At 48.1% G+C, this 22,857-nt stretch overlaps 1 protein-coding gene across 4 annotated transcripts in view; it reads right to left on the bottom strand.

Annotated features, from left to right (window-relative positions):
• Positions 1-22,857, bottom strand: part of TMEM181 (transmembrane protein 181) — a 183,145-nt gene that overhangs the window by 90,657 nt on the left and 69,631 nt on the right. For all 4 annotated transcript variants that reach the window (XM_088457424.1, XM_088457423.1, XM_088457425.1 and 1 more), the window contains 2 exons: positions 12,202-12,305; positions 8,276-8,331 (listed from right to left, as the gene is read on the bottom strand). In XM_088457424.1, the coding sequence (XP_088313550.1) occupies positions 8,276-8,331; positions 12,202-12,305 (160 nt within the window). The remainder of the gene's footprint in view (positions 1-8,275; positions 8,332-12,201; positions 12,306-22,857) is intronic.

Below are 22,857 nucleotides of genomic sequence, written 5' to 3'. Positions count from 1 at the left end.
CTATGCAGTGCAGCTCACAGGCATATGCAATGGCAAACAATCGCTCAATCTACATAACTAACGGCATTGCGTCCACATTTAAATCAGCCAGCAGAATTAGCAAACAATGCACACTTACTGCAGTAATGTTCACACTGGTTATAATTAAGTTAGTAGTTGTACCATTAAGAACACAAATACTCTTAAAAGTTCATCAGCAACATTCCGTAGCACAGTCAACTGCAACTAAATTCAGTACAGTTACCAGGGCTGCTTAACTTTAGTGCAGTAGCTTTAGAATTCACCTATTAAGGAAAGTTAAGATTCATTTTGATTTGCTGTTACATCAAGGATACACACTGAGAATGAAGAGGCAAAATTTGGCGTACAGTCAGGTCCATAAATATTGGGACATTGACAGAATTTTCATATTTTGGCCTCTATTCACCACCACAATGGCTTTGAAATGAAACAAACAAGATGTGCTTTAACTGCAGACTTTCAGATTTAATTTGAGGGTAATTACATCCAAATCAGGTGAACGGTGTAGGAATTACAACGGTTTCTATATGTGCCTCCCACTTTTTAAGGGGCCAAAAGTAATGGGACTATCAACTCAAAAGCTATTTCATGGACAGGTGTGGGCTATTCCCTCGTTATTTCATTATCAATTAAGCAGGTAAAAGGTCTGGAGTTGATTCTAGGTGTGACATTTGCATTTGGAATCAGTTGCTGTCGACTCTCAATATGAGATCCAAAGAGCTGTCACTATCAGTGAAGCAAGCCATCATTAGGCTGAAAAATCAAAACAAACCCATCAGAGGGATCACAATAACATTAGGTGTGGCCAAATCAACGGTTTGGAACAAGAACGCACCGGAGAGCTCAGCAACACCAAAAGACCCGGAAGACCACGGAAAACAACTGTTGTGGCTGACAGAAGAATTATTTCCATGGTGAAAAAAAAACCCTTCACAACAGTTGGCCAAATCAAGAACACTCTCCAGGAGGTAGGTGTATATGTGTCAAAGTCAACAATCAAGAGAAGACTTCACAAGAGTGAATATAGAGGGTTCACCACAAGATGTAAACCATTGGTGAGCCACAAAAACAGAAAGACCAGATTAGAGTTTGCCAAACAACATCTAAAAAAGCCATTACAGTTCTGGAACAACATCCTATGGACAGATGAGACAAAGATCAACTTGTACCAGAGTGATGGGAAGAGAAGAGAAGGAAAGGAACTGCTCATGATCCAAAACATACCAGCTCATCAGTGAAGCATGGTGGTGGTAGTGTCATGGCGTGGGCATGTATGGCTGCCAATGGAACTGGTTCCCTTGTATTTATTGATGATGTGACTGCTGACAAAAGCAGCAGAATGAATTCTGAAGTGTTTCGGGCAATATTATATGCTCATATTCAGTCAAATGCTTCAGAACTCATTGGACGGCGCTTCACAGTGCAGATGGACAATGACCCGAAGCATACTGCAAAAGCAATCAAAGAGTTTTTTAAGGCTAAAAAGTGGAATGTAATGCAATGGCCAAGTCAATCCCCTCACCTGAATCCGATTGAGCATGCATTTCACTTGATGAAGACAAAACTGAAGGGAAAATGCCCCAAGAACAAGCAGGAACTGAAGACATTTGCAGTAGAGGCCTGGCAGAGCATCACCAGGGATGAAACCCAGCGTCTGGTGATGTCTATGCGTTCCAGACTTCAGGCTGTAATTGCCTGCAAAGGATTTGCAACAAAGTATTAAAAAGTGAAAGTTAGATTTAGGATTGTTTAGTTTGTCTCATTACTTTTGGCCCCTTAAAAAGTGGGAGGCACATATAGAAACCGTTGTAATTCCTACACCGTTCACCTGATTTGGATGTAATTACCCTCAAATTAAATCTGAATGTCTGCAGTTAAATCACATCTTGTTTGTTTCATTTCAAAGCCATTGTGGTGGTGAATAGAGGCCAAAATCTGAAAATTCTGTCAATGTCCCAGTATTTATGCACCTGACTGTATATTGACTAATCCAGAGACAGAGTTCTGCAGAACACTAAAGTAAAATATGAGATATGGTAAGAACTTACCCTTGTTATCTCTATTTCTACGAAGTCCATAGGGTTCCACAGGATACCTTGGGGTATAGGTGTGACGTCAGTCGCAGGGCACCAAAGAGTTAAGCTTTCAGCCTCCCAGGATGCACTAGGTCCCCCTCCTATACCCCGCCCCCGGGCCAAGGCACCTCAGTTAGTTACCAAGCCATAGGCCGGAGGAGGAGAAGGAAGAGAGAGAACAAAGATCTGGACACATACAAGAATCACATTCTCACCAGAGGGAGACGGAAAACCGGTGACCAGAGCAAAGCCCATCTGCAGCACAGGTGCGACAGGGCGGGAGTCCTGTGGAACCCTATGGACTTCGTAGAAATAGAGATAACAAGGGTAAGTTCTTACCATATCTCATATTTTCTACTTCAGGGTCCATAGGGTATCCACAGGATACCTTGGGGATGTCCCAAAGCAGTATCCTTTAAGGGTGGGGACGCTCCTGTGCAGAAAGGAGAATCCGCCGCCCGAAGGAAGCATCCTGAGAGGCGAAGGTGTCAAACCTGTAATACCTCACGAAGGTATGGACAGAAGACCACGTAGCAGCCTTGCAGATCTGAACTGCCGAGGCACCACGTCGAGCTGCCCACGAAGGACCCACAGACCTAGTGGAATGAGCCTTCAGAGAAGGAGGGACCGGTAGGCCTTCATGAAGATAAGCTTCAGAAATAGCCATACGGATCCAGGCTGCCAAAGTTTGCTTTGAAGCAGGCCAACCCTTTTTACAGAAGCCATAGAGGACAACAAAACGTCCGACTTCCTAAACAAAGAAGTGCGGTCAACATAAGTCCTTAAGGCCCGCACAACATCCAAAGAGGCCTCACCCACGGAAAGACCCGGTTAGTTAAAGGCCGGAACAACCATTTCCTCGTTAACATGAAACTGGGAAACAACTTTGGGAAGAAACTCGGGCCGAGTGCGGAGCACTGCCCTGTTCCCATGAAAAACCAAGAAAGGGGGTCTACAAGAAAGAGCCCCTAACTCAGAAACACGTCTGGCTGAAGCAACGGCCAGAAGGAAAACAGTCTTAGCTGTTAGCCATTTAATATCCACTGAGCCCAGTGGTTCAAACGGCGGTCCTTGGAGAGCCCTCAGGACCACAGCCAAATCCCAAGGCGCCACAGGTGGAACAAAGGGCGGCTGAATACGGAGAACACCTTGCATAAAGGTGCGCACATCCGGGATTGTAGCAATCCTACGGTGAAACCAGACAGATAGGGCCGAAACCTGTACCTTCAAAGAAGCAAGGCGAAGCCCATGATCTAGTCCCGCTTGCAGGAAGGCGAGAATCCGAGACAGACGAAACTCCCGCGGTGCATAACCTCTCGGTCGACACCACTGGAAGAACGTATGCCACACGCGATGGTATATCCTCGCGGAAGACGGTTTCCGAGCTCGTAACATGGTACGCACCACAGAGCTGGAAAACCCCCAGGACCTCAGCATGGCCGTCTCAACAGCCACGCCGCCAAAGACAGCCGAGTCAGGTCCGGGTGAAGACAAGGACCCTGAGACAGAAGGTCCGGTCGTAGCGGCAACCGCAGAGGACTGTCCACGGACAGACCCTGAAGGTCTGAGAACCAGTGCCGTCTGGGCCACGCGGGAGCTATCAACAGGAGCGTCCCTCCTTCCTGTTTGAATTTCCGGATTACCCGTGGAAGAAGGGAGACCGGAGGGAACAGGTATGCGAACCTGAACGTCCACCGGACGGACAGAGCATCCACCAGAGACGCCCCTTCGTCTCTTGTGCGAGACCCGTACACCGGCAACTTGTTGTTGTGCCGGGACGCCATGAGGTCGATTTCTGGAAGACCCCACCTGTCCACCAGTAGTTGAAAAACGTCCGGGTGCAGGGACCATTCCCCTGGATGAACGTCCTGGCGACTTAGAAAGTCCGCCTCCCAATTTAGCACTCCCGGGATGAAGACCGCTGATATGGCCGGAAGATTGCGCTCCGCCCAAACCAGGATCCGAGAGACCTCTACGAGAGCCGCCCGACTGCGAGTTCCTCCTTGCCTGTTTATGTAGGCCACGGTGGTAGCATTGTCCGACTGGACCTGCACCGGGTGACCCTGGAGAAACCGCTGTGCCTGCAGGAGAGCATTGAAGACCGCACGGAGTTCCAAGATATTTATTGGAAGCTCCGCTTCTGTCGGTGTCCACCTGCCCTGGAACAAGTGTGGACCCGAAACTGCTCCCCAGCCCCGAAGACTGGCGTCCGTTGTCAACAGGACCCAATTTGGAACCCAGAACGGACGTCCCTTGTTGAGGTGGGTCGTCTTTAACCACCACGCAAGGGACAGGCGAACCTCCGGGGTGAGCACAATCGTCTGGAACTTCAGAGACTGAGGCAGCCCGTTCCACTTGGACAGGATCAGGTGCTGCAGAGGTCTGGAGTGAAACTGGGCGTATTCCACCATGTCGAACACCGACACCATGGAGCCCAGTAACCTCATCGCCGAGTGTAAGGACACCCGGCGGCTGTGCAGACAACTGCGCACCCTTGACTGTAAAGCAGAGATCTTGTCCTCCGTCACGAAGATCCTTTGCTGTCCCGAGTCCAATAAGGCTCCAAGATGCAGAATCCTCCGAGACGGGATTAGAGTGGACTTCTGCCAGTTGATTAGCCAGCCGTGCCGTTGCAGCAGTGCAATGGTCAGGTCCAAGTGGTGTAACAGGAGCTCTGGAGATCCTGCCACCAATAACAGGTCGTCCAAGTACGGCAACATGCGGACTCCTTGCAGCCGCAGAGAAGCCGCCATGACCGCCATAGCGTCCTGTATGTCCAATGACACCATGTAGTCCCCAGGTTCCAGCGCCAGAATGATGGACCGTAGGGTCTCCATCCGAAACTTCGGGACCCGCAAAGACTTGTTGAGTGCTTTGAGGTTGAGAATCGGACGATATGACCCATTGGGTTTCTGTACCAAAAATAGATTTGAATAGAAACCCTGGCCCCTCTGGGAGAATGGAACAGGCACTATAACTCCAGCCTGGAGCATAGTGTGCAATACCTTCCGCAGCTCCGTAGCCTTGTTCCGGTCTGATGGTAGACCCGTGGTGAAGAATCGAGCCGGGGGTCTGTGCCGGAAGGAGAGGGCGTACCCGTGAGAGACCACCTCCAGAACCCAAGTGTCTGTCGTAGTGAACGACCAACACCGGGAGAACTGCAGCAGGCGGCCTCCCACCCTGGGATCCCCCAAGGGGAGACCCGGACCGTCAGGCCGCAGGCTTGTCATCTGGCTTGGGGGCCGGACGTCTGGTACTCCATGCCTGTTTCCGGGGCTTGACCGATTTCTTAGGGCCAGCCTGTCGAGGAAACGACTGTGGTTTGGGCCTGCCCTGGGCCCTAGATGACCGAAAGGACGATGGTCCAGAACCAGAAGGAGCAGCGGCCGACGGGAGACAAGCAGATTTGGCTGCCGCCAGCGTGGCCACAATCTTATCCAGATCCGGACCGAAGAGAACTTCTCTGGTAAATGGCAACGCTTCCAGACCTTTCTTGGATCTGCGTCCGCCTTCCAGGATCACAGCCACAAGGTGCGACGAGCAGCTACCGCTGCTGAAGAAATTCTAGACACCAGAGTACTAATGTCTAGAGCCGCCTCGTTGATGTAGGTGGCCGAATCACGGAGATTGCCAATCAACTCCGCCTGTTCGGCCGGACAGTCGGATTCAAAAGAAGCCTCTAATGAATCCGCCCAGCGCTCCATCGCTCTGGCAACCCAGCAAATGGCCATAGCCGGCCGTGCTGCCCCCCCTGCAAGGGAATAAGCGGACTTCAGGCAGATTTCTACCTTGCGGTCCGTAGCATCCTTAAGGGAGGACATGGATGGCATCGGCAATGTGGCACTACGGACAAGACGGGTCACGTGAGAATCCACCTGTGGAGGGGATTCACACTTAGCAAAATAATTATCCGCGAACGGATAAGCCACCGCCAGGCGTCTCTGCGGCTGGTATCTTTTGCCAGGTTGTTTCCACGCCTCCTCTAAATGGTCCACCAACTGACCCGAAAGAGGAAAGACTGTGGCATCGCCCTTCACATCTTTGAAAAAGGCATACTTAGATTTAGCCGCTGGGGGAACTTCGTCCTCAATCACCAAGGCTGTGCGGACCGCCCGAATAAGTCCAGGAATATATACTTTGGACTTAGCATCAGCGTCCTTATTATGGAAAGGTTCCTGATCGTAAGGATCCAGAATCTCCCCATCATCAGACGTCCCTTCGTCATCCTCATAAGGAGCGGACAGAGACGCCACCGGCCTTTTATGAAGCCGCATCACAGACTCCCCTTGCAACACATCCGACAAGTGCTGTACAGAACTCGTCAGGGAGTTAACCCACGCTGGCTCCTGAGAACCCGGGAGCGGGGAAATAGGGAGACTGTGGGGTACCACCAATTGTCGTGGGAACCCCTGCATGGGTGACGACACCACAGACTGCTGGGACAAACCCATCGGAGTAAACGCTTGCTGCGGAGCTAACTGGCCCACTAAAGCTGTTAACGCCTGAGCGAAACAAGCCCAGGGCGGCTTCTGTACCGGTGCTGTAACCGTAATAGGCCGCGCCATGGACAAACACTGCCGGCAAAGGCCCTCCGCGCTACCCTCCCCCTCCGCTAACGGTACTTTGCACGTGGTACACTGTAGCCGGAGGGGAAAATCACTTTCAGACATGATGGCACCACGTATGTGACCTCTCTCACCAATTAAGTATTAAATAGGCGAGAGACCACCCTGCAGCACCGCACCGCAAGGGCTTTAGCAGAAAGAACAGGGACAGTAATAAAGCTGACAGTTTAGAGAAGAAAAGTTACAGGCAGCGCTAGCACAGTCACATACAATGCAGAGAAATAACAATTCCTGCACTAACAGCGCTGATCACTCAACTACACAGACACAGGGCCTGGTAGGACACAGCGCTGCATACACAGACCTGAGCCACAGCGGAGGAGAGGTATGCGGGGGGACCCAGACCACGATGCTTCCTTCCAGACTTCCAGCAGCGTTCACCATGCGTTGCAGAGAAGATGGCCGCCGAGGAGCAGAGAGAAGCTGGCCTGGGGGAGGAGCGCTGACACAGGACCAGTCAGCACAGTGCAGAGAGGGCTGTGTGCAGCGGGGGAGGCGCCGGCTGTGAGACAGGGAAGGCGTGCTCCCCTGGCATGCATTTAACCCCTGGGACGCCGCAGCGCTACCGCTCTGCTGCGGTCCGCTGTCCCAGGGGGTAGTGGAAGCGCAGGTTGGTCGCCTGGCTCCACGCTGCAGCCAGTCCCCAGGGAGCCCCCTGCCTGGGGACTTAGGACCATGTGATCAGCGGGGACCCACCGCGGGACCCCGCTGCTTACCTCTGTCCCCCTTGAATCCGGCCATGGTCCGGAGCATCTGGGGTCACCGCTAGCTGTGACCCCAGACGCCCACCAGCATCCCCGGATCAGTACCGGCGTTCTGGTACCGGCGGGGTGTAGGGAAGACAGCATGGACGTCAGGACTGACTGTCCATGCTGTTCATCCAGATGTGCAGCCACAGCTGCATGAAGAAAAAGCTTCAGGGGTTCTTCTAGCCCCCACTCCAACAGGTGCACCCGACTCCGGCCGGGCACCAAACTAAACTGAGGTGCCTTGGCCCGGGGGCGGGGTATAGGAGGGGGACCTAGTGCATCCTGGGAGGCTGAAAGCTTAACTCTTTGGTGCCCTGCGACTGACGTCACACCTATACCCCAAGGTATCCTGTGGATACCCTATGGACCCTGAAGTAGAAATAGGGATAACCATGTTATTGTGTGTTTCAAGTTCATTAATGCAAGAGGCAATCTATGGGGCAGATTCAGTTACATGTAACCTTCTGCCGGAACGGCTTTCCGGGAGGTGTCTCGCGCTCGTTTCTGCGCGCAGCCCATGGAGATGTGAGGGGAATTGAGTTATCGTAACTGTTGCTCATAACATATCACGCAAAGCTGCTTGCACATAATTGAATTTGACTTCAACTTGCAAAGTTTTAATGTTCTTACTACAGGACAAGCAGTTTGCCATAGGTTCAGAAATACTATTATTACTAATAGTGTTTTCCTACTGTTAAAAAAATAAAGGGCTGCGAGATTATTTTACTATTCTGTACAGAAAAAAAAAAGAAGAATGCACCAATGTGAACAATACTGAAGGCAAAAGGAAGAAATCACCGCATACCTTGGACATATTAGATGCATCATATCCAAATTGTTTAGCCTCAATAACATTAGGTCCTAAAACATGAAAACAAACAGCAATATTTAGTGTGACACTTCTCATTCTTGGAAACAAACAAAAATTTAAATAATTACAAATAAAAAAGTTGATTTGTACTCAATAGGGGCACATTTTTCCTTAAATGCACTATGTGGCAATTTTACGTATATTTAAAAATTTTGGTGAGCGGACTCCTTTTAATTCTGCCATATATACATTTATTACGGCATTGCCCTATAAGGGGCACTAGCTGTCACAGCAAGCCTCATAGCTGCTCTAGCTACAGAGTGTTATTAATTCCAATCTTCTTATTACATCTAAAAGGGGATGGTTCTCCTGGATAGTCCAGGGATACAGTAAAGGAGCATGTGAATCATCCGCTCGCCCAGTTGCATGTAAAAGTATCAATTGATATAACTGTAGATCAGGGTCTGCTATTAATATTATGGGATGTCTCTGTTCTCCACTGACAACCTGGTACTTTAAAGTAGTACAAATTCCCTCTGAAGGTCTTTTCTGCATACCCTGGGGAGGGGAGGAGAGGGGAAGGGGGACACTTTCACAAAGGAGTTTGCTGTACAGACCCGAAACTGCTGATCCTCATTTCATATTAAAAATAATAGCAATAAAATAAAAAATTAATAGCAGAGGAACTGGAGGAGAAAGGTCTGTACGTGGATCCAACCTACCCACTTTATACACCATGTTGGTGAATTCCAGGAGTAAGACCGCCATCAATATGCATTTTACAGTGTTGGTAGTCAAAGTTTAAAGATAAAACTAAAGAACAAGAAGCAAACAAAACTATCTTGTAACCAACTATTCCTCCCACAAAGAATGTGTTTTCCAGCTCGATGAGAGCTCTTCACATGCACCGTTTCATATTATTGGGAGAGGAGGGGAAAAAAAGACAGCAAGACAAGGGGCCAGATTCAATTACCGGCAGTACTTATCGCAGGCTTGTAGTTCCCGGGTTACTGAATTGCAGCCCACAGTAAGCCCGTAGGCTGCACAGCAAGTAGCTTTCTGTTCGCAGCCTCCAGAGTGCTAGGGGCTCGCCGCACAAGCAAATGGACTTTTAATTGAATAGCTCCGGACGTTAAAGCCTGGACTATAAGCCCATAGCTAATTGAATCCGGCCCATATATTTGAGGAAGGCATTAAGTACACAAAATGGACAAGAGCAAGAAAAAGGTTTGCACGACTGAAATGGATATATAATCATAGAATGGACATACCAGAAATTAATGAAATTATCTAATTAAAAACCATATTATGGACTCAAATGTCATAATATTGTAAATAATATTCAAATAATTTGACAGTGCAAGATCGTCTAAAGATTCTATGTATGGTCCCATTCCTGATCAAATTTTTTATCTTCAGCCTCAGGGTGTGAAGCAGAATCTCTACTGTCCAGGTAAACAATATTCAGTTGCTCTAGCTTCAGTGATACGTGGGAAGTTTGGGGACATTCACAGGCCAAGATCCCTAATTGAAAACCAAGAAGAATCTTGAGACATTTATCCACCTTTAATCTGACGTGGAAACCAGCAAAGCTCACGTGAAAAACAAAAAGAATTTTAGGACAAAGAGGTTAAAAAAAAAAAAAAAAAAACTACAATACTGAGGTCTCATAAGTGTACACATGCCTAAACCAACACTTTATGGAAGCAACTTGATCAAGTACCTATAAACTTTGCAATTCTATTTCCTGCAAAAATATTCAATAAGCAAACACCTCCTTTGCACATCCCTCTTGTGCACACCCTACAAATTTATCTTGATTTCAGTATTTACATTACAAAAACCTGCAATTGTAGAGTGTACAGTCACAGCACAGGAGCCATGGTGAGGCGCATAAGAGAATTCTGGTTCTCAAGGGAGAATCTGGTTCATTTTAGATCATAATCCTTTAATGAAGTCCTATGTTCTATCTGGGAAATAGTTGCTTCATGGATGCATCAGCTACCAAACAAAACCAAGAGCTGCTGGACAGGTGACCCAAAAAGAGGTCTGCAGTGGGAGGAAGCTGCCAGAACTGCACAGCAGTTACCCAGAGCAAATAAACTAATCTATGTATCTTCGCACGAAGACAGGCACTACTGTATAATCCAAAGCAGAGCTCAGCGATGCCACACAAGAAAGTATTCATAAAAGGTGCATACACACGTAACGATTTTGTAATCAAAGATTTTCTGTCAGATTTTCCCTTGAAAAAGTCAACGATTTTTTGAACGATGAACGAATAATGTTCCTTTCCTTAATGAAATTCGTCATGTTGGACAGTCTGAAATGGATGATGAATGATAACTACAAACGGGAGTGTGCATTTGTGATTATCGTTCATCGTTATAACTCATAAACTGAACGATTTAACGATGACGTCATTATCGACAAATTGTTCAAAAAAAATCGTTACATGTGTATGCACCTTTAGAAGTTACTTTATATTTCTCATAAACAAATATCTATATTCTTGAAATAGTATTCCTCTGCAATTTGTAGACTAACATCTAATAAGAGGGTTAGGTTTACCAGAAAATTATTACACATTGTGCAGAATTTTGATGAGAAGTCATACATGGTTAAAATTGTTGTCCCCCAGCATCAAGGGGCCCATCCATGTCTTGTCAATAGAGGATGTAGTCAGGGAAGGTTCTAGGGGTGGGCTAACAGGGCAGTCACCCTAGGGGGCGTCACTGAGTCCCCAGAAAAAAAAAAAAAAAAAGTTGGGCCGGTCCCCACCCCCCCTCGCTAGCTGCCGCAGGGAGGCTCAATTTGTCAGGCACCTGGCTCCTTCCCCGTAGCGGCAGCCGAAAGCTGGAGCTCACTCCTGAAGATGGCACCCACAGGCTGTCTTAGCAGGGTGCTGCGCGGTGAGGGCAGGGTGCTTTGTGCCTAAACCTAACCCCCCCTCCCCGCACCCTAACCATCCTGGGGGGGGTCCCTAACCCAGACCTCCACCCCAGTGCCTAAACCAAAGCCTCCCCGAGGGGGTGCCCCTAACCCTAAGTCCCCCCGGGGGTCCATAACCTAACCCCCTCATGTCAGACTACATCACTACTTACATCCGGCGTCCTGTTGGGGTGCCGGCATCGGTATTTACATAGGTGTTGGTATTTCGATGCCTATGTTAAATCTCCTGCCAGGATTGTAGTGTCGGGATTGAGACACTACACCCCACGTGTGGCTTAATGTGTTATAAACGACATTATTGCGTGTGGCATAATGTGTTATAAAGGGCGTTACTGTGTAAGACATATTGTGTAAGGCGCATTACTGCGCATGGCAATTATCCACCATGAGGGGAGAATTTGGTGGAAGCCTAGCACCTCCATAAGTGCTGGGCACGCCCCAAAGTGTGACGAATTGGGGGTGTTCCACAAGGACACGCCCCCCTCCCTGGAGGAATGCAATCTATAAAGATATTTTTAAAAAAGAAAAAAAAAAATTTCTTTGGGGGGGGTTTTGTAAAACTGGGAACTTTTGCCCTGAGCTCCACAATATCTAGAACCAGCCCTGGATGTAGTTGTAATGCCAGCTCTTCTTCTGTGCAAGACCAAAGGAAGCACTGGGGATTGGGGTTGCTACATTGCAGGACTCAATGGAAGCTGCACGATAAACATGTAGTTTTCAAGTTAAATGAAAACAATACATGCACAGTGCAGATAAGGTCTACAAGGCAGTGGCTGCAATCCTCACCGCAACCTTTCTGCTGTAGAGACCAGAGGAAACAAGCATGTCACATTATGCATCCAATCCTTAAACATGTACCAATCTTATCATCTACAAGATATAGGGTGAAAAATGAAGAAATCCCAAATTTCTTACATTATTTAGGCTGTAGATTGCAATATAATTAGAAACAAAATAGTTACACTTACCAGCTATTCCAATAAAAAGGGTTAATCCAAAGCATATAAAAAATACAACAAAGACCAATACAAAATAACGCTTTGAGAGGGTGTATAAGCGCATTGGGGCCAATCTATAAAAAGAAAAGAAAATCAATTAGTGAAATTTGAATAAAAATTAAATTCTATAAAGCAGCAACATCATATATTTCTTTACCAATCAGTATATATAAAAAAAAGTGTACCTGCCTGCTGTGAAATCTACTGCCTGAGTAAAAGAGTAATTGTAATAGGCATATTAACATCTATAACGTTCTACGGAGAAAAATAAAAAAAATAAACAGCTATAAACGTGTTTCCTTACCTGTCTCAGACATGCCTTAGCTTAAGCTAGGTACACACTTGCCAATGTGTGTACCCAGCGATTCGACGCTCGACCGCACGATATGTATCGTGTGGGTGGTACACACTGCACAATGACCGACTGGCCGATATGTCGGGCACCAGCTCCATCCACTATGCCAGCATCGACATCTGGGTCGTACCATTGGCCCTACATGCAGGCCGATGGAACGACCCCACTGGATGACCCGCGGGAGTGTGCATGTTAATGCACAGTGGGTACACACCGGCCGATGTGGACGATAACTTGGCCCGATCCGTGGGATCAGGCATCATATCGCCAAGTGTGTACCTAGCATAACACTAACCTAAATGATGGTATATGACCTATGCCACCATCTACACTACTGTACTCCCTGTGACGCTGAGGTCATGTAATCATTCATAGCCAATGTATGCAGGATGTGTGATGAGATCACATAAGGTTTCTCAGGGGTACAGTAAGCAGCATGCCAGGACATCATTTCCCACAAATGGTCAATATTAATAAGTTAAATTACTGAAAAAGGTCATGACTGAAAAAAATGCAATGCATAGTCATGATCAGAGGCAATACTCGCGATATTGGGGGTGCCCAACCACGCCCAGAGCTGGTGACAAGTAGTAAATGTTAAAATATGCTCCGTTATAAGTGGCCTGCTCAGGATCGGTTCCATGTAGGTGGCAGGAGTGTTTTAAAGTAATTTTTGGCTTTGCAAAGCATGCATTTTCTTTGCTGATCTTTATACAGGATGTTTAGGCTTAACAATTAGTAGATAAAATGTCAATGCCCTCCATGACAAGAACATCAGTAAATACATAGAAAATGTATGGTCGCAGCATGAAATAACTAGTGTCCATTCTAGCACCCTGCACCTATCACAACCCATACAGCTTCTCTTTCCTGCTGGGGTGTCGCTTTCTGCTCTGGTGCTTCTAGCACACTGAGCTAGTGCAATAAACTGCTGAGATACAGACCAGACTGTGCTCGAAGCACCAGAACAGAGAGCGACACCCCAGGCAGGAAAGAAGAACTACATGGGTTGGGACAGGTGCAGAGTGCTAGTATGAACACTAACTATATATGTATTAAAGGTTATGTAGTCAAGAAGCCGGCGGCCAGCTTCCCGACTGTGAAATCCTGGCATGGGATTAAGGACAGGCATCGAAATCCCGACGCCTATCATTATCCACCCGCCAAAATCCCGACATCCGGCATACCAAACGAATGCAAGCCGGGCGGCGGAAGCGGACAGCTGCAGGGGTTTAGGTTAAGGGCTCCTGGGGGGGACAGGGTTAGGCACCCCTAAAGGATGGTTAGGGATAGTTCAATTACTTACCCTTCTGTAAGGGTCTTCCGGCGTCGGGATCTGAACCCTAAAGTCCGGCGGTATTACATACCGATTCCGTATTAAAGTTACATAAACTGAAACCACAGCAATAAGGATGAACAATTCATTTAATGCAGCAAAATGAACTTTACAATAAAATGTACAATAAGGGTTTATACAAAATATATAAGTAGCTTTTAAAATATATATATATATATATATATATATATATATATATATATTTTTTTTTTAAAGTATTTTGTTTTTGCATTTACTGTATACTCTTATTTTTCCATCTATAACTCTGGGATAATTATGGTGCATACAAGCTACCATGTCAATAAATAGAAAATGTGTGTATGCAGGTAGTTTAGACCCAAACTAACTAAGCTCGAATAATATTTAAATGGTTTTAAATTTGATTAACATTCACCAGCTCAATAGTTCTAATCAAATTTGCAATACAATTGCTAACTTTTGGGGCTCATGTTCGTCGTTCAAGGTTTCCTGCTAAAATCAGTGTTTTCAAATAATTTTAAACACCATTTAAATAATATATATAACTAATAAAGTATTTTTACTTTTTTCTTCAACTTGTACTATGTGGGGGAGTGACAAGGCCAGCATCTCTGTCTTTTCAGCATCTGGGGCGGCCGGCTTGCGTGACCCCATGGGTCACTTAGCCGGCCGATGGTATCGCAGATGATCCGATGTTGCATTCTAGAATGCAACTCAGATCAGTAATGCATGCAGGAGGTATGACGTGTCCTGTTGCATTACCATATTAGAGCTATCGCAGCTGCTACCATGTAAGCAGCTGCGATAGCACCTCAGTCCGCTTCTGAATCAGCACCGTTAACGATATAGTGCGTACACACTAGACGATTAAACAAAATTGTCGTACAGATGTTTTGTTCTTCACTTTCTCTCTCTCTCTCCAAGGCTTGAAACATCTCTCCTTTAGAGGTTGCTGTATCAAGCAGTGAAAAGAGTGGAGAAGTGGACCAGTGGAGAAGTTGCCTATAGCAACCAATCAGCATCTACCTAGCATTTTATAGAGTGTAATTGACAAATGATTTCTCAAAGCTGATTGGTTGATATGGGCAACTTCTCCACTGGCCCACTTCTCCATGCTTTTCACAGCTTGATACCTTAATCCCTTAGTCTCTTCAGTAAAATGTCTTATTCAGAACACAAAGCCCCTTACAGGAAAAGCACTAAAGCTGGGTACACACTAAACGATGTGTGTACCCCAGTGATATCGCCAGCGGCGGGACCCGGCATCGGTAAGTGCATACATACTTGCCAATGCTGTCAACGACAAACAAAGCCCGCAGGGGGGAGGGGGGGTTGGGAAGAGCAGGGCTATGCTAATGATATCCCCAGATTGTACTGCAAGTACAAGTGACTGAGGATATCGTTAACGACCCACGGGAGCGCGCACCGTTAACGATACAGTGCGCACACACTAGACATTAAACAAAATTGCCATACAGATGTTTTGTTATCGGCAATATAGTTTACAAAATTGTCTAGTGTGTATGCACCTTAACTCCCCATCCTAGATATTGCACATGAGCTATATTTTTGCACTGGAAAGAAATTATCCAAAAAAAACAATGACAAATATCTTAATGTAAATGAGCTCAAAATATTCCATTGACAAAAAAAACTGCAATGATAAAATATATTGCTTGAGAAAACGTTTAATCAATCTGGCATTTTTCTTTCTGTAAAATGTGGCTATAGCAGAGTGTGTGACAACAGCATAGATAACATGACTAACTTGTAAATGAGTTTTACTGGGTGGTAAATATGAAATACATAATTTAACTGGGCTGAATTTACATGGGCTGTATTCTACCTCAGATAGGTAAAAAAAAAAGTCAGTAAAAATGGGATGTTTTTCTCTGATTCCACAGGGGACACTGGAGGTGCTTACCCCGGGGTATAGAGGAGTGGATAACTGGTGCTGGCTCTTTCAATAATGTGGAATTGTGAAGCTCCTCCCCCTCTATGCCCCATCAGCCCTCCAGTTTACAAAATGAAAACCGAGAGATGGAGAACAAGCGGAGTAAAAAGGAGAGAGAAACACACAACCAAATTATACGGAACAATCCGAACAGGCAGGCTAAGGGCCTCATTCAGACCCACTCGCAAGCGGCTGTCCGCTCGCAAGTGGGTCGATGGTGTGCACTGCGCATGCGCACGACGGAGGAAGCTCCGTCGTGCGCATGCGCCAGACGCGACGAGCGAAGGACTCTCCTTCGCTCGTTGTGTCTGATCAAAGGGGGCGTGCTGTCGATGTTGATGGTCTGCACTGCGCATGCGCACGACGGAGTTAGCTCCGTCGTGCGCATGCGCGAGACGCGACGAGCGAAGGACTTTCCTTCGCTCGTAGTGTCTCATCAAAGGGGGTGTGCTGTCGATGTTGACTGACAGCACGCCCCCTTTGGTGGGCGTGCCTGCCAGACGGAGGCGTTCCCAAGGGAACGCCTACCGTCAGAAGCCGGCCCCACTGACATCACTAGTGATGTCAGTGGGAGTGATTTTGGCTCTGATAGAGCCAAAATCACTCCAGGGCTTGTGGTCGAAAACCCTGACCACAGGCTTCTGGTCGCACTAGCGATGGTCGCGATGGTCAAGACCATCGCGACCATCATCCTGCACGCTCGTATGTGCTGTGGGTGGTGACCCACAGCTATACGAGCGTCCAGGAGGACGCTCCATTTTTATGGAGGACGGCCCTCATTCAGAGCGAGCGCTCTGCTCAGAGCGTCCGGCTCTGAATGAGGGCCTAAGAGCGCAGAGGTGGGCGTCCAGTGTCCCCTGTGGAATCAGAGAAAAGGATTTACCGGTAGGTTCCAAAATCCCATTTTCTCTTTCATCCACTAGGGGGCACTGTAAATTGCTTACGCTGGGGATGAAAGTTTTCCCCATGCGGAACCTGCAGAACAAGGCGGCCAAAATGTGATGCCGAAGCAGCAGCGTATCAAATCTGTAAATTTTACAAAAACGTTTTAACCGAAGACCAGGAGGCCGCACGGCACAAATATGACATAGAGGCACCCCTACCGGCCGCCCATAACGCACCCACAGAACGTGTGGAATGAGCCGAAATGGACGAAAGAGGCCTATGGTCAGCACTAACATAAGTGATTAATAGTTAACCTAATCCAACGTCTGCTTAGACACTGGTCAACCCCTCCGAACAGCATCATAGGACGACAAAAAACGATTCCGACTTCCGGAGGGACGCTGTCCTGGCGTATACATGCGGAAAGCCCTAACCACATCCAAGGTGGAAGAACCAGAGTCCTCCACCAACGACGGCTACCATCCTGATGTCCACTCAAACAACATGAAACTCTACGAGCCGAGGCTAAAGCCAGGAGTATGACCGTCTTTCAAAATAAGTACTTAATATCAACCTCTTCCAAAGGTTCAAACATGGGCGACTGAAGAAACAGAAGCACTAGGTACAAAAAGTAGGCTGTACACACAAGACCCCCTGAAGGAACGTCTGCACCTCAGGAATGAGGGCCAAATTCCGTTGAAAAAAATGGAAAGGGCAGAAACCTGCACCTTTAATGTTCTAAAGGCGAAGGCCAGAATCCAGGACCTCATTCAGAGTCGGTTGAAGCGGCCGCACGGTCGTATGTCACCGATGTTCGCTATACTGCGCATGCGTAAAGTTCCCAATGCGCGTGCTCAAACTAGCCGCTACGATCAGAAATTTCTCTCTCCTTGAACACAGCCAGGTCGGTAGTTTGAGTGACAGATTGAGGAGTTTGTGGGTGGTAACAGGGGAAGGTGCTTGAAAACGGGGGAGTGGAGATCCGAACGCAGGCGTGCCTAATTATGCAAACGGCATTTTATGGGAGTGCATACGGTTTATGGGAGTGCATAATTAACAAAGTAGCATCATGGCACATGTGACATGATCGTAGAGCTTAAGAGAGGGTATGGTCAACCTTAAGCTCTACGAACAGTTCCGATGGTCTCTATTAATCCTTATATGCCCGGAGATGACGTGCAATGCGTACGAGAAGGGCGTGTATTTTTTTGAATTCCGGACGCTTCCTCCCCTTGGTCGGCCAGCTACCGATCCAAACTTAGGGACGCAACTTGCGAGGGAATCATTTGAATATCCGGACCCTTTTCCCGTACGACCGTGCGGCCGCTTCGACCGACTCTGAATGAGGTCCCCAGTCCCGTCTGAAGAAAAAACAGAAACCGGGACAACCGAAAAAGTCCTAGACGGAAGACCCCGACTGGGACACCAAGAGATAAGAACACCATATGCAACGATAATGCGCAGCCAAAACAGGCTTCCCGGGGCGCCGCATGGTGGGAATAACAGAGTTTGGGATGCCACTGCGTCTTAAGATATTGGTTTCAAGAACCACCTCGTTAACGCAGTTTCGCTAAGTTGGGGTGGACGAAAGGACCCTGCTGAAGAGGATCCGGGCGCAGAGGAAGGGGCCACGGGTCGTCTACCAATAGGGACCGAAGGTCCGAGAACCAACTTCTCCAAGGCCAGTTAGGAGCCACGAGAATGACAGAGGCCGACTTGTGTTTTATCCTTTCTTGAAGATGAGGAAGAAGTGGAATCGGAGGAATAAGGTAAAGTCGTAGATCCACTGAATTGTCAGAGTGTCTACTGCCTTTGTCTGCGGATTCCGAGTGCTTGACACGTATACTGGGAACTGATGATTCAATCGTGACGCCATGATGTCCACCTGAGGACACCCCCATCGACGTATCAGTATTCTGGATGAAGCTGCCATTCCCCGGGATGGATATCCTGGCGATTCAGGTAATCTACTTCCGAGTTGTCCACACCCGAGATGAATACCGCCGACAGGATTACCGACTGGTTCTCGGCCCACCGGAGATTGTGAGTTACTTCTTGCATGGCCACGCGACTTCAAGTCCCGCCTTGGCGGTTGATGTAAGCGACGGCCGTCGCGTTGTCGGACTGAACTCTTACCGGACAAGATTTTAGAAACTCTGGGACTGATTCAGACACCCTCGCAAGCGGGTCGATGTTGGGGTACTGCGCGCGCCGCGCAATGTGCAAGCCCCGGTGCGAGAGAGAAATTCTCTTGCTCCGGGACTCCCTAAAAAAAGGGACGGCTGTCGATGTTGATCGACAGCTCGCCCCGTTTTGTAGGCGGGGAAGGGGGGTGGCTACACAAACGGAGGCGTTCCCGGAGGAACGCCTGCCGTTTGTGGGAAGCACCACTGACATCACCAGTGATGTCTGTGGAGAGTTTCCTGCTCTGTTAGAGCAGGAAGCTCTCTGGGGCTAGCGACGGACGAGACGCTACCACAAGGTCTCGTCGCAAGCCCCGATGGTCGCGACCATCACCTGGCTGCCCGCAAAAGCTGTGGGTGGTCATCCACAGCTTAGCGAGCGACCAGGAGGCCGCAACAACAACAAAAACCGCCCTGATTCAGAGCGAGCGCTCTTAAGGTGCCCACACACATAACGATGTCCTCACGATACGATTTTATGGCCAATTTCACGGGAGCTCCCTTGCCGTCGTGATCACGATTTGGAGTTAAAAATGTCCAATCTGACTAAAGATCTTTCTTGCAGCCAATGCATTGTATCCCAGATTGGCTAATCTGCCCTGCAGCACGGCAGATCAGAAGATGCGATGTACGACGAGCGGGGTCGCGCATCGGCATCGTGCTCGTGAGTATAAACGCACGATTTGTACTTTTTTTTACCCGATTCGTCGTCACGATTCATCAAAATCGGCCAGATCGTGTAAAATGTCGCTATATGTGTGGGCACCTTTAAAGAGCGTCCGGCTCTGAATCAGGCCCTCTGTTGCTTCTATCAGAGCATTGTAAATTGCTCAGAGTTCCAACACCTTTATGGGGCACTTCTGTTCTGGAGGGGACCATCGACTCTGAAAGCGATAATCGAGGACTACTGCTCCCCATCCTCGAAAGGCTGGAATCCGTTGTTACAATGATCCAGTCCCACACTCCGAATCTTCAGCTCGCTAACACATTGTTGGATTGTGTCCACCAGAGGAGGGCCACTTTGGAAACAGAGTTCAGACAGATCTGACGATGTAGAAACAGATGAGACCCTGACCCCTGCGATAGCAGGTATAGCTGAAACACTCTGGAGTGAAAAACGTCCAAACTGTAGTGCCTTGAAAGCAGCTCCCATCTTCCCCAAGAGACGCAGACAAAGAAGTAGGAACACCTTTTTTGATCTGAGGACCAGCTGAACTAACAACCGGATAGCCCGTGCTTTGTCTATCGAAAGAAAACCCTCTGTGATGCCGTATCAAGGAGCATGCTCAGAAACAGGATGTTTCTTGAGGTTAATTATCCAACCGTGTTGGATTATAGTTTGATATGTCAGTAAGGCATGACTTGAGAGAAGGGATACCGATGGAGCCTTGAGTAACAGGTCTAAATAAGGGATTAAGGGCCTAATTCAGACCCGCTTGCGAACGCTGAGCGCTCGCAAGCGGGTCGATGTTGGCCCAGTGCGCATGCGCCCAACGGACCCGGCTCCGTCATACGCATGCGCGAGACCCGGATAGCGACGGCCAAGCCGTCGCTATGGGTCTCGTACCAAAGGGGACGTGCTGTCGATGGTGAGTGACAGCACACCCCCTTTGGTGGGCGTGTCTGCCCAGATGGAGGCGTTCCTATGGGAACGCCTACCATCTGGGGCCGGCCCCACTGACATCACAAGTGATGTCAGAGGGAGAGCCTTCGGCTCTGATAGAGCCGAAAGCACTCCAGGGCTTGCGGCAACAAGACCCTACCACAAGGGTCTCGTCGCAAGCCCGATGGTCACGATGGTCTTGACCATCGCAACCATCTTTTTGGCCGCTCGCTATAGCTGTGGGTGGTCACCCACAGCTATGCGAGCGGCCAGGAGGCCGCTCTAAAAAAAGAGAAGGACGGCCCTGATTCAGAGCGAGCGCTCTGTCAGAGCGTCCGGCTCTGAATCAGGGCCTATGTTCACTTCCAGATGACCGAAGGTGAGCAATCATGACTGACATGAGTTTGGTGAAAAAACGGGGAGCTGAGGATAACCCGAACAGCAGTGCCCGAAACGGATAGTGGTCTTGCAATATGGCAAAACGCAGGAAGGCTAGATGCAGTTTCCAAATGGGAACATGAAGATAGGCATCCTTGATATCCAAGCTCGCAATGACAGACTGCAGAGGTTCCTTTTTGAAATGATACATCTTCAGATACAGGTTTAAGGACTTCATGCTTAAGATGGGCTTGACCAAACTATCCGGTTTGGGTACTACAAACAGGTTTGAGTAAAACCCCATACCTCGTTGATGCTCCGGAACCGGAACTATCACAAATGATACCATTAGAGACTGGATAGCCTCTTGTAGAACCCCAGCCTTGTCTGCAGGTATTGGCAGACTTGTAGTGAAGAACCGAAGTGGAGGGGGGACTTGGAAGTCTATTCGATACCCCAGGGAAATTAGTCTGCGAATCCACGGTTCTGAAGAGGTCTGGTTCCAAACTTGTTGAAATTTTTTGCAAATGGGCTCCCACAGCAGGAGACCCCGGTGGGACGTTAGACAGTCATGCCACCTGTTTCTCAGCTGGTTTAGGCTCCTGTCGACGTGTAACAGTGTGTGGGCAACCTCCAGTGTAAGGAGGAAAGACGACTTGCCCCCGTGGCTCCATTTGTCCAATTCCGGCCAAAAGGCATGTCACGAGTGAATGGTAAACCCTCCACCGCACGCTAGGATACTGCGTCCACTTGCCAAGAGCGCATCGAGAGGGCTCTGCACCCGAAATAGCAGATGCAGATATGCGAGCACTGATCTGACTAATAGCCTTAGAAGCTTCTCCCAGGTAATTTGCAGACTCACGGATGTGTTCTGCTAGAAGACGTAATTCTGCTCTCAAAGTACCTGAGTCCAGACCTGTAATCAACTGGTCAGCCCAGCAAAGCACAGCCTTGTTAATCCAGGCGGTAACAAGGGTAGGTCTAAGTTGAGCTCCCGCTGCCGTATAGATGGATATTAGTGTTGTCTCCAATTTATAATCTGAAGGGTCTTTTAGTACAGTAGCTCCCGGTACTGGAAGTGCTGTTTTCTTAGGGAGACATACGCATCTACTGGGAGGAGGCGTTTCCCACTTCTCCATTAAGGATGATAGAAAAGGATAGCTAGACGGAACAGACGCCTCTTGCTTGCGTGGGAGCACCTCTGGCTCTAGCACGAAAGCAATGTGTGGAATTTGGAACCGCATATCAGGCTGTTTCCAGACCCCCGAGAGCTGCTGCTGATTTTGAGAATGGAAAAACAGCCATGCTCTTTGAATTGTTCATGAAAAAATTTCACACTCCTGGGATGCAGGAATAATATCCGCAGGTAATTAAGGATATTTCTGACCGCCAAAATTAGAGACTCCACCCCGGGAGATGCAGACTAACTCTTGAAGGGTACAGTTCAACTCACCCTCTTCGTTGTGAGGAATACTTCGTCCGACTGTTCCGTCTGGAGAACAGTCATTAGAGTACGCTTTGGTAAGAAGTGGAGGGTGCAGAAACCGCTGCACCCATAACCTGTACCAGGGTGTCTAGAGACTTTGTTAACCCAGACACCCTTGTAGGTTGAGACATGCTTGCCCAAGCTAACTCTGGCGTTAAGTCCGTCATAACTCCTATCATGTCAGCGGCCCATGGGGGCAGGTGAGTCAGCAATAGCCATAGATGGAACCATTGCTATACAAGCATTACATAGCGTGGAGCCAGTGGCATGCTGGCTTTGTTTTGGTGTTACACTTCGAACAGACAAACATCTTTTGAGAAGACTTTGTTCTGTTTCACTTTGATATACACAGTCACTCAAAGGGACACAGTATAAATAGAAAAGAATCAGCACTGAACAGAACTGAAACAGAACTGAAAACAGAAGGCTAGTTTGGGACACAGAGGAGGAGATACACCCCAATCCCT

This window comes from Taudactylus pleione, unplaced genomic scaffold (genome assembly GCF_031769625.1).
Source record: "Taudactylus pleione unplaced genomic scaffold, aTauple2 ptg000760l, whole genome shotgun sequence".
NCBI classification, from domain to species: Eukaryota; Metazoa; Chordata; class Amphibia; order Anura; family Myobatrachidae; genus Taudactylus; species Taudactylus pleione.
The sequence above is the reverse complement of the archived record's forward strand: the minus strand, read 5'-3'. Positions and strand labels throughout refer to the sequence as shown.